Source organism: Myotis myotis, unplaced genomic scaffold (assembly GCF_014108235.1).
Source record: "Myotis myotis isolate mMyoMyo1 unplaced genomic scaffold, mMyoMyo1.p scaffold_m19_p_2, whole genome shotgun sequence".
NCBI classification, from domain to species: Eukaryota; Metazoa; Chordata; class Mammalia; order Chiroptera; family Vespertilionidae; genus Myotis; species Myotis myotis.
The window spans coordinates 97,301,324-97,314,436 of NW_023416324.1; the positions used below are offsets into that span (position 1 = coordinate 97,301,324).

The following is a 13,113-nucleotide window of genomic DNA, read 5'->3' on the forward strand; positions in this document are numbered from 1 at the left end:
AGTAGGTAGAAAATAATCCTATATAATAAAAGCCTAATATGCAAAAGTGTCTGGTCATCTGGTCAGCCATTCAACCAATCAAAGCGTAATATGCTAATGATATGCTAAGGCTGCTCAACTGCTCACTATGATGTGCACTGACCACCAGGGGGCAGATGCTCCAACCAGTAAGTTAGCTTGCTGCTGGGCTCTGGCTGATCAGGACTGAGCAAGATGGGCTTGACATGCCCTGGAGCCCTCCTATGGTCCCTCCCTGGTTGGCCAAACTCCTGTGTCCCTCCCCAGCCCTGATTGTGCACTGGTGGGGTTCCTCAGCCTGACCTGCACCCTCTTGCAATCCAGGAACACTCGGGGGAAGCCAGAGTGCCAGTTTCGGCCGATTCTGCAGGCCAGGCCGAGGGATCCCACTGGTGCATGAATTCGTGCACTGGGCCTCTAGTAGGTTTAATAAAATAGAACATTATGTGATGGCTAAAATGAGTTATCTAGTTTTTAATATTTTTGATAAGGTAAACTATTTCCCCTTCATCTTTCTATTTCTACAAAATGAATGAAATGAAATAAATTTTCACTATTAATATTTATTCTTTTTCACTGGATTTCATGATTTTTTGAACAATTATTGCCAGACAACAGTGTAAAATGTCTGTAAAGAGAGTAAACTCCCCTATTGTACTCTGTTACAATGCTGTACTCTGTTACCAAGATTTTCTGTAAATACACAAGCCTAAATAGGTTGAAACAAAAATGGGTGGTGATAGAATGGATACAAATATGATTCAGGTAGTAGGCTAGAAAACATGGCACATCTGAAGTGTCATGTTTTCCAGACACTGTAGCCCCATCAATTAATCACTTTTACATGTCAAGTTATGTCATCAGTGTAGTTTTACTCTAATGTTTTTCTCGCCCCTGGCTCTTTTCTCAATCAATGTCTGAGAATCTTAGGACGCCCACTCTTAGTGGTTCCCAAACTGCTCCTTGCAAGTTCTCCAGAGGGCACTGAGCATGGAGCAGATTCTGAGCAAATAAATGAGTAGAAAGAACTCTTTTCATTTATGTACAGATGATGTTCTGTAGAGATTCTGAGTGCAATGTCATACTCACCATCAAGGTTTGCTAAAGCATTAAAAATATGGGATATTACAATAAGTAAAATTATTCAATTTTATGTTTTAAAATTACCCTGTAAATTTAACTCATGTTTAATAACAAAGAGATATAGTATCTAATGCTTTTGAACAAGTACAATTAAAAACAGGAAGTCTAGCTTCTCAATCACCACTTTCATACAGAATGTCCAACATTGAATGAACCTCACTTCATCTAAGAATCACAGAAAGGAAATACTTTTAGAAAAAGTGCTTTCATTTGAATAATTCAGTCTGCTTTTCTTTATTGGATCAAATGCTCAGGTAATTTTTCAGCTCAACAGTTTTCTTTGCTTTGTTACACACAGCTTCAATTATCCCTGTTATGTCACTGGTGGGAAAGCATTTAGAATTCTAAAATGGATACAAACCATTGTATATAAGCACACATATTTTTCACTCTAGAAAAGGAACGAAATAATATTTAGTGACCCACCTCATGAAAGTTACATAGACACCAAATGTTAAAATTGATGCTTCTTCCCTTTAGGACTTATTTTTACTTTATGCTTTCTTCTGCATTATAAAATTCACTGTATACTTGTTGTAGTGGTGATTTGTCCAGTGCCTAAGACTGGCTTATATGAAAAAGTGCTATGAAGTATTTTTTTAAAATGTATTTTTATTGAATTTTTTTGGGTGACATTGGTTAATAAACTATATGTTTCAATTGTACAATTATATAATATGTTAATTGTATATTATATTGTTTATTCACCACCCAAATTCTAGTCCCTTCCATCACCATTTATCCCTTCGTTACCCTCTTTTACCAGCCCCTACCCCTTCCTTTCTGATAGTCACCATACTGATGTCTGTGTCTTATGAGTTTGTTTGGGATATTTTTGCTTAACTCCTTGACCTCTTTCACCCAGCACCAACCCCAGCACCTCTCATACTCTTAGCAATAAATTATCCTCATTAATAAAGTTGAATGAATTAAAAAGTACAAATTGGTAATCAGAATAGTCAGAGGGATGTGAAATACAATATAAGGAATAAATTCAGTAATATTGTAGTAACTATGTATGGTGCCAGGTGGGTACCAGAAATATCAGGGTGATCATTCTGTAAAATATATGACTGTCTAAATACTATGCTTTACACCTGAAAATAATACAAAATAATGTTGAATATAAAGTGTAATAAAAATTTAAATAAGTAAGTAAATAAATAAATCGGTGGGTTTTGTTTTTCTAGTTTTACTCCTGTCAGGACTCGCAGTTTGTCTCTCATTAGCCTTAATGGTGCTATGGAGCTACCTCACCTTACACATGGCTCACATTCACTTCCAAGCCCAGACATTACTTCTTTAATCATGAATCAGAACTTTATAAACTTAAAATGATGATAAAAATCCACTGTTTTTCCTGTTACTTCTTCTTAATGACCTTTGTGTTTATGGCTTTAAGGTTGCCCACTACCCATGTCTTCCTTGCCCCAGGTACTCTCCTCAGCGTATACAGTGCCTGGGGACACACTCAAAAAGCCAGTGCTCCTCCACGCAAATGGATTCTATTTTCCTATCACCCTGCACATAAAAAAATCACCATAAAATGTTTTGTGTTTGCTTGCCTATACTCAGAGTAATACATGCCGCTACTAACAGAAAAACAAATTGCATATTCAACATGTGCTATAGTTAAGAAAACAAGTTAAGGGATGCATCATCCATCAAGAAAATCAGCTGGCTCGTTCGTTACACCATTCATTGGTGTAGCAGTGCTCATGCTCATAGCTTCTGGGAAGTGATTAAACTACATTCACCAGTGTGTTAGCAGACAAGGTCTGGATCAAATGACCTAATTGCCTTTGTTCCTTCATTTCTACTTCATTTTTTTCATAATAAAGATACTCCGTTTGGCCCTCTGTTCTTTGAGTGGGGCTTTACTTATTACTGAAATTTAGGAAAACTATCCAGAGACATAACCAAGTGGGACTGAGAAACAGCAATGAGAAACAAAGCTGATGCTTTCATAGGTACTCCTTCTAGCATGGCCTGCGCTTGTACAGGTGCACTTTTATATGGATTTTTGTCTTCCTGGATGTTATTTTTAAATATATTTTACATGCTGCACACCATCCCTCCAGCACTAGCCTGCTACATAAGTCTGAGAAAGCAGTGTTTTGTTTAGATGGGCTATTGTAAATTATCCTCAGCCCCAGACCCCTCGGGACTGGAATCCATTTGAAGGAAGGCCTCCTTATTGGTGAAAGTTGAGCTGCGAGTTATGCTCTGTCGGGGCTTCACAGGTGTAAGTTCATCTAATTTAATATTTTCATTTTTGACCAGAATGGTCTTATCCATGTTTTCTTCACTGTGCCTTGCAACAACAGCATCAAACACATCTAATTTTGGTGGCAAGGTTCCGCTTTCAAATAGGTATTTGGCTAGATAAGAAATGCCAATGTTGGTTAAGAATGAGGTCACCATGGCCAGAGTTTTAAAGGGGAACCTCTGATTGTATATGCCATTCTTATCAGAGTAATAGCCGGGGTAAAAGAACAAGGGCTGCAGGTACAGATATGGCTCCCCGCCAGTTATTCTCAGGAAGAGGCCAGAAACGTAACCTGCAGCGGCTCCATACGTGTTGGTTCCCTTGACGAAGAGCACACAGAGGAGCTGCGGGAAGATGATGATGTAAACGAGGTCTGAGCTGAGGTACCAGAGCCCGTAAACGGTCTTTGTGAGCAGTGCCATGGCTGTTGCAGAAGCTCCAAACACAAACACTGTGATTCGCATGACCCACACGATTTCCCTGTCTGATGCCTGCAAGAAATTGCCACAGCTGGTCAAAAGAATTCCTTGCTTTCAATTGGCTCAACTTATGGGAAAAACAAGCTAAAACACAGCCTATGAAGCAAGCAATCTAGCTGGCTTTTGGGAAGGTTGCTGAGTACAGCATGCAGGGACAGATCACCCACAGCTTTCCAGGACTGTGCAGGGGCAGTGATGAGCTGAGCTAACCTGCTGTCATAGAAGAAGAGCACAAAGGTGGGGGTTTGGGGCTTTGCTCATTTTACATATTAAGATATAGTTCTTATGTGGCAGTGAGGAGGCATGGTTTATCCTTGCTTCTTCTCTCCATAGGAATTCTACCATCTTTAACGCTACCACTTTCAAAAACAAGTGGGAACATTTTGTTAACAAGTGTCCTAGAAAATCTAGAGAAAGGCAAAGCCTTAATCAAGGAAGAAGGTGGAGAAGGGCTGAGGGGCCCTCAGTAGCCCACAGTAGCATGGTGTTCTACAGCTACGAGACATAGTAAAGAAACCAAATTGGGAGATTAGTTTTGGACAAAGGTGGGCTTGAGAGTCAAGTGAAGAGTAAAGACAGATGTTAACACAAATCCTCATGAAATAATTTACCATGTTCTACTTCTACTAGGGTTCTCAAGTTTCTTAACATGTTTAATTAAACTCAAAGTTATTCTAAGATATTTTAGGTTTCATTACTCTTTCAGTAGACAGGAGGGTTTAAATTGTAACAATGTAACTAAACATTCCTTTAGTATTAACATGAATGATAACATGCATTAAAAATACCTATATATAGCATAAGTGAAACTCATCATTATTTAACCTTATGTGCTTAATGAAAGTAAGGTCAAATTTTAATATATAATATTAATAAGTATGTAATATTACATACATAATAAATATACTAACAAAGACAACAACAAAACAAGAATGTAAGATTTAAAACATCCTCTTACATTTTGTCTGAATGAAAGCTGATAGATGTTTCGAGCAAACATTGAACTTGCTGACAAGATAGAAGAATCTGCTGATGACATAACAGCAGCAGAAACTGCACCAAGACCGAAGAAAGAAATGTACACAGGGCAGAGATACTGCAGAACAATCGGTAAAATCATGTCTGCTTCTTCATTGCTTTTGGGATCTGGCATCCCATATGCAGTCTGGTTCCAGTCTATTGAATAGAAACAAAAGCATAAGGAGAACCAAAAGTTATATGTTCTTTGTCAATCTGGGGTCATCCTATTTGCTGGCTAGTTTTTAAGACAAAATCAGAATGTATGAATTAGCTTAATTAGGTGGAAAGTCAAATTACTCTAACCAGGTATGTACTGGTCAAGTGAAATTACCTTTAGGTCCTAGATTCTAATGGGTTTTGGTTATACCTAGTCTTATTCAAAAGACCAGCATGGAATATGGTTGTGAAAGATATACCTATCATCTATCTATCTGTCTATCTATTATCTATCTATCTATCTATCTATCTATCTATCTATCTATCTATCTATCATCTATCTGTCATCTATCTATCATCTATCTGTCATCTATCATCTACCTACCTACCTACCTACCTACCTACCTACCTACCTACCTACCTACATCTTCTGAAATTGTGGCATTCCATTGTACAGAATCATACAAAAAGTATTAAACTGAAACATAGATGATTTCTTCAGTCATTTGAGCAGACACAATGTTTCATTCCTTAGTCTTCAGGTATAAAGGCATAAATGGATGAAGACAATACAGGGGCTATTCTCACTCATCCTCTTTCTGTATATAAACTTGGGTTTGGAGCTTCCTCAGCATTACTTCTTCCCAATTAAATTCCTTTTATATCAGCTATCAGTTACTAGAAATAAGAAGTGTGATATATAAAGGAAATTCCCTTTTTATTGATTAAAAGTTCAGATATGCCTGGACTGTTTGGCTCAGTTGGTTGAGCATCATTCCCTTCAGGAAGAAATCTCTGGTTGGATTCCTGATCAGGGCACATTCCAGGGTTGCAGGCTGGATCCCCAGTAGGAGGTGTGCAGGAGGCAAATGATTGATTTTTCTTTCTCATAGATGTTTCTCTCTCTCCCTTTCCCATCTTCTCTCTCTAAAACCAATAAAAACATATTTTAAAAATCGAGCAGATACCAGGCTGAAATTTTCAGAAGTTTTTTGGACTCTGTGGTAAAAGGATTTGAAACATAAGTATTTTTTTTAATAGATAGCTCCTTTAATATTTAGTTATACAGTAGTTCCCCGTCTGCAGATTTGCTTTCACTGGCTTCAGTTACTCACTATCAACCTTGATCTGAAATTAGAAAATTCCAGAAATAAACAATTTATATGTTTTAAATTGTACCACATTTTAGTGTGTGATGCAGTGTTGTATGGTCCCACCCAATCTGGCCAGAGATACATCCATGCTATACATGCTTCTATCCATAGGTCACTGTGGTATCAGTAGCTGTCTGGTATCACAGTGCTTGAGCTTAAGTAACCCTTAGGCAGTGTCACAGTGCCAGTGCCAGTCACCTCACTGCATCTCATTATGTAGGCATTGCACCATCTCCCCTCATCACAAGAAGGATGAGTACCACAGAATAAGATATTTTGAGAGGAAGACCATATTCACATCACTTTTATTACAACATAATGTTATAATTCTTCTATTTTATTATTAGTTACTAGAGACCCGGTGCACAAAAATTTGTGCACTCGGGGGGGGGGGGTCCCCTCAGCCCAGCCTGTATCCTCTCGCAGTCTGGGACCCCTCAGGGGATGTCCACCTGCTGGCTTGGCCTGCTCCCTGGGGGAGCAGGCCTAAGCTGCAGTCAGACATCCTTAGCGCTGCTGAGGAGGCGGGAGAGGCTCCAACCACCACTGCTGTACTGGCAGCTGTCAGCCTGGCTTGTGGCTGAGCAGAGCTCCTCATGTGGGAGCGCACTGACCACCAGGGGACAGCTCCTGCATTGAGCATCTGCCCCCTGGTGGTCAGTGTGTGTCATAGTGACCAGTCATTCCCAGTTGTTAGGATGAATTTGCATATTACCCTTATATTATATAGGATAGGGGCCTGGTGCATGGGTGGGGGCCAGCTGGTTTGCCCTGAAGGGTGTCCCTGATCAGGGAGGGGGCTCCTGCTGGGGTGCCTGGTCAGTCTGAGTGAGGGGCTGATGGCTGTTTGCAGGCTGCTAAGCCCCCCAGCAGGGACCCTCACCCCATGAGGGTGTGGCCAGGCTGGGTGAGGGGCTGATGGCTGTTTGCAGGCTGGCCAGAGCCCCTTCAGGGTGGGGGTCCCTGCTAGGGTGCCTGGCCCGCCTGGGTGAGGGGCTGATGGCTGTGTTCAGGCTGGCCATGACCCCCGCCACCCAAACTCCCAGTGGAGGCTGGCTGGAAGCAGGTATCTGGGATTTATTTATCTTCTATAATTGAAACTTTATTGCCTTTAGCAGAAGCTACAGCCGGCCAGAGCAGGTGGGAAGCTTGGCTTCCTCCATTGACCGGGCAACTAATCCTCCTGCTTGCTCCAGCTCCATGGTTGCCGGCCACCACCTTGGTTGGGTTAATTTGCATATAGTCACTCTGATTGGCTGGGGGGCATGGCTTGGGACGTAGCAAAGGTACTGTCAATTTGCATGTTTCTCTTTTATTAGATTAGATGGTTGTTAATCTATTAGTGTGCCTAAAGTATGTTAAAGTTAATCATAGGTATCCTATCTAATAAAAGAGAAACATGGTAATTAGCGTACGACCACTACCCTTCCCATTGGCTAATCAGCGAGATATGCAAATTAACTGCCAGCCAAGATAGCGGCCGGCAGCCAGGCAGCTTGAAACTAACATGAGGCTTGCTTGCTTCAATGACCGAGGAAACCAACGTTCCCTGCCTGCCTTGCCGGCATCTGAGCCTGCAGTTTGAAACATTGTAACAAATATAGAAGCTAAACAAAACCCCACAAACCTGCTTTCAACAAGCCGGGATCTCAGAGCTGGAGTTATACATTGTTTCGATTATAGAACCGAAACAAAACAGATACCTGCTTTCAGCAGTGGAGGCTTAAGAGGAGGAACCTCAGAGCTAAAGCTGGCCCAGAATAAAAAAGAAAAGAAAAAAAGGAGCGGTTGGGAGCTTCCGTCACCCGCCAGCCTGAAAACAGCCCTCAGCCCCTCACCCAGACTGGCCAGGAACCCCAGTGGGTACCCCCACCCTGAAGGGTGTGTGACCAGCTGCAAACAGGCATTATCCCCTAAACCAGGCTGGCCAGGCACCCCAGTGGGGACCCCGACCCTGAAGGGTGTGTGACCAGCTGCAAACAGCCATCATCCCCTCACCCAGGCTGGCCAGGCACCCCAGTGGGGACCCCCACCCTGAAGGGTGTGTGACCAGCTGCAAACAGCCATCATCCCCTCACTCAGGCTAGCCAGGCACCCCAGTGGGGACCCCCACCCTGATCCAGGACACCCTTCAAGGCAAACCAGCCGGCACACACCCGTGCACCTGGCCTATATCCTATATAGTAAAAGGGTAATATGCCTCCCAGCACCGGGATCAGCGGAGCCGAGAGGCCTCCCGGCACTGGGATCAGCGTGACAGGGGGCAGCGCCCAAACCCCCTGATCGCCCTGCGGCTCTGTGTGTGACAGGGGGTGGGGCCACAACCTCCCTATCGGCCCTGCACTGTTCGTGACAGGGGAAGGAGCCCCAACCCCCTGATCAGCCCTGCTCTGTGCCTGATAAGGAGGAGCTTCCCAAACCCCTGATTTCCCTGTGGCTCTGTGTGTGACAGGGTTCGGCGCCCAACCCCCTGATGGGCCCTGCTCTGTGTGTGACAGGGTGGGGCACCCCAACCTCCTGATCCGCCCTGCTCTGTGTGTGAGAGGGGGCGGTGCCCCAACTCCCCTATTGGCCCTACTCTGTGAGTGACAGGGGGGAGCTCCCCAAACCCCTGATCGACCTTGCTGTGTGTGTGACAGGGGGCAGTGCCCCAACCCCCCAATCAGCCCTACCCTGAGCGTGACTGAGGGTGGCATCGCAACCTCCCAATCTGCTCTGCTCTGTGCATGACAGGGGTTGCTCCCCAACTTCCCAGTCGGCCCTGCTCTGAGCCCGACCAGGGGCTGCACCTAGGGATTCGGCCTGCCCTCTGCCACCCAGGAGCAGGCCTAACCCAGCAGGTCCTTATCTCCCAAGGGGTCCCAGACTGCGAGAGGGCACAGACCGGGCTGAGGGACCCTCCCTCCCCCCCAAGTGCACAAATTTTTGTGCACCGGGCCTCTAGTCTATAATAATAAAAGCTTAATATGCTAATTAGACCGGACATCCTTCTGGACAACCTTCCAGAAGAAGTTGGGACTGTAAGGGCTGAGGCAGCCACCACGGTTGCCTCAGGCTGAGGCAATCCACTGTGGCTTTGAGGGCTGAGCCCCTTGCATGAATTTTGTGCATTGGCCTTCCAGTTTATGTATAAAATAAAACATAGTATATACATCAGGTCTTTGAATAATGTCATTTCAGTCAGTATCATCCTATATAATAAAAGCTTAATATGCTAAGTGTCTGGTCGTCCGGTCATTCATTTAACCAGTCAAAGCGTAATATGCTAATGATTTGCTAAGGCTGCTAAACCTCTCACTATGTTGTGCACTGACCACCAGGGGGCAGACACTGTGACTGATAGGTTAGCTTGCCCAATTGGGCAAGATGGGCAGGACATGCCCTGGATCCCCCCCACGGTACCTCCCTCCCGCGTCCCTCCCTGGCCCTGATCATGCACCAGTGGGGTCCCTCTGCCTGGCCTGCATCCTCTCGCAACCTGTGACCCTTTGGGGGATGTCAGAGAGCCCGTTTCGGCCTGATCCCGCTCAATGCAGGAGCTTCCCCTGGCGGTCAGTGTGCTCCCGCAAGAGTGCCACTCAGCCAGAAGCCGGGTTCATGGCTGGAGAGCACAGTGGCAGTGGCTAGAACCTCTCCCACCTCTGTGGCAGCACTAAGGATATACGACTGCCATCTTAAGCCTGCTCCCCATCAGTCAGACATCCCCCGAGGGCTCCCAGACTGCAAGAGGGTGCAGGCCAGGCTGAGGGATGCCCCTTGAGTGCACGTAAATCATGCACCGGGCCTCTAGTTTTGTTATATTGTTGATGGGATCTTATAGGAACCTAACTCTTGCTTGTTACCAGTTAGCCTATGGTAAAGTTGATTTCATTATACATCATTTTGCTTAAAGTCACAGAACCTATCAGTGATGTTAAGTGAGGACTTACTATATGAGATTTGGTACTAAGTGAGGACTTACTATATGAGATTTGGTACTAAGTGAGGACTTACTATATGAGATTTGGCACTATCTGCAATTTCAGGCATTCATTGCATGCCTTGCAATGTATCCTCCATGGATAATGGGGTACTTCTGTACTAGCATATGCTAAAGAATACATGTACATTAATATAGCTCTTTTTTATTTGTCTAACTTCTGTAATGTCATGATTATAGAATCAAATAGGAATCTTTTCCCTTGCCATTCCCTGCCCCTGCCCACTCCATTTTCCATTACAATTGTTAAAGCCATGATTTGATGAAGCCAATTTTATAGCATTAACTCATATGTCATGATACCAGAAAAAACAGCAACTAAAATGTCTACTTAATCCATAAAAAATAAATTTTATATTTTTTCAGTGGATTGTCCTGAAACACACATGCATACACTAATGGCCAGATCTGTCTTCTGATTGTGACATAAATACTATCTTTTATTCAAAGGCACTCAGTCACCATTATCAGACATTTTTTTAAATGTTTGCTTATGTCGTGTATGTACAACTGGAATAAAAGCATAGTATATGATCCATAACTGCTCTCTTAAAATTTGTCATCCAATAAATAGCTCTACAAACTATGGGTATCATCCTGGATAATATTTACAAGCACAACAGAGTAAAAGGTCAACTTCTGGAGTCTATTTTAATTAGCTGAACCTACAGGGCTAATATGACATATTTGTGTAAAATAACATGGGAACATATGATTCAGGAAAAATCAATAAGTTCAGTAAAATTAAGGGTGAGATTTAAAAAATGTTCGAGATAGAGGCTAACTGGGAGGCAAACATTTTATAATGCTCTTTTTACCAACTTGAATAAGCTATTCTCTAGGAGACTTAGTGCCTTAGTTTATCTTTATCTACACACTTATTGACTGATTTCTCCAAGAAGAAAAACTTCATTAACAAACAATTGAAAGGTTAAAACAGTACTTTCAGGTTTAAAGTGGTCATGGTAATGGCAGGCAAACTTCTGGCTATACTTTGATTCATCAAGGGGACTTTAAAAACCCTGGTACTATCTCTATCTTAGATTATCAAAGTGAAACCCCTGTGGGGTGAGACAGAAATTGATATTTTTTACGGAGTCCCTCTGCACAGATGTGAATTGTACCTTGATTGAGTAGAACTGCTGACAGGATTACATATACACAGTTGATAAATATAACAATGTCCGGGGAGGGGATGATTATAAATATTTTATTAGTGGGATGAGAAATTGAAAAATGTTTGGAGACTACGAATGTATAATACAATTTTTTAAACACTATAACAATGGGCGATGTGGGGGTAAAGAGGGAAGTGAGAGAGGGAGAGTAGCTGTGGACTGTGGCAATTGGTAACTTTGCTGGAGCTTGAGTGGGTCAATGAGTGAAGCTGCAAGAGAGGTACCTGTTGATGCTCCAATGGCCCCGATGAGTACAGATGGTATAGCCATCACCAGGCATCCAAAAGCTGCCAGGAAGGATAGCACCTGAGCGTAGGTGGCTGAGGATGAAGAGAGGACTCTCTGGAAGTAGGCTTGCCATGGGATTCCACCCAACATCTGCATGGGAACCAAAGGGACTCAGGGTTTTATTAGAGGCAAATAGCACGTATTGGATACTTTCAACATGAGGTTATATTTATATAATCACATTCAGAATAGTATGTATATCACTAAAGTATAAAGAATGGTCCTATATGCCATATACCTCAATGGTTATTATTTTGTTATTATCATATTTACAATTGTGTGAAATTTCTTCCAATTCTTTTCCTTCGTAATTACACAAGACAATCTTTTCCTAAATCTAGCTACTCTAAGCTGCATTACAATGTCCTAGAAGTCTCTTTATTCTTATCTGGAGGAACTAACCACCACAAAATTGCCTCAAAAAATTAAGATTCTGAAAACATGGCTTTTTAAAATTTGAATCAATACAGCCCAATGAATATTTCTGAACTCCAGTATGTGCCAGGCAAGGTAATGGTTGTCAGAGCACAAAGATGAGCAGGGATGGCTCTGCTCTGGGTCGCTGTCCACCAGGAGAGTCAGTGCAGTGCAGGGCTCTCCAAAGCAGAGTGTGCAGAGCCTCCAGACAATGCATTCGGCATCCAAATTATCAGAACTTCTACTTGTACTCATTTTACCTCATACCTAAATCTCATATGGCTATTTTATTAAAGTATACAATGTATCAGTAAAGTGTATATAAATAATTTATAAGTACATTTACCTACATTGAGAGTATATTTAAAATTTATATTGAGGAAATACTGTGAAAAAAGCTTGGTGACACTGAACTATTATATAATGTATTGCCTGCTATAAACAAGTGTGTATGGGAACAGAAGTGGGAAGCAATTACTTATTTGGGGGAAACTAAGGGGTGGAAAGGCACAATGAAGCACAACTGCCTAGTAATTAGGGAAACCTACAGAAATGACATTTGAGTAAGTCCTTAAGTACTGGGAGGGTGTCACTAGATGGAGATGAAGAGAGAAGAGAGTACCTGGCAGAGAATCCAATAGAAAAAGAAAGAAAAAGAATGATGAAGCAGCCGAAACCGGTTTGGCTCATTGGATAGAGAGTCAGCCTGCGGACTGAAGGGTCCCGGGTTCGATTCCGGTCAAGGGCATGTACCAGGGTTGCGGACACATCCCCAGTAGGAGATGTGCAGGAGGCAGCTGATCGATGTTTCTCTCTCATCGATGTTTCTAACTATCTCTCTCCCTTCCTGTCTGTAAAAAATCAATAAAATATATTTAAAAAAAAAAAGAATGATGAAGCAGCTATGAGAACACTATGCATTTTGTGGAAATGGAAGTCAGGGTATGTGGGAATGGCTAGAGGGAAAGCTGGGAAAATACCTTCCCATTTATTGCTGTCACATTCCTCTGAC

At 42.7% G+C, this 13,113-nt stretch overlaps 1 protein-coding gene across 1 annotated transcript in view; it reads right to left on the minus strand.

Annotated features, from left to right (window-relative positions):
- Positions 1 to 287: 287 nt before the first annotated feature.
- Positions 288 to 13,113, minus strand: part of SLC5A7 (solute carrier family 5 member 7) — a 35,112-nt gene continuing 22,286 nt past the window's right edge. The window contains exons 6-8 of the mRNA XM_036350968.1: positions 11,621 to 11,774; positions 4,868 to 5,085; positions 288 to 3,921 (exon numbers count right to left, since the gene is read on the minus strand). Coding sequence (XP_036206861.1) covers positions 3,292 to 3,921; positions 4,868 to 5,085; positions 11,621 to 11,774 — 1,002 coding nt within the window. The 3' untranslated portion in view covers positions 288 to 3,291. The remainder of the gene's footprint in view (positions 3,922 to 4,867; positions 5,086 to 11,620; positions 11,775 to 13,113) is intronic.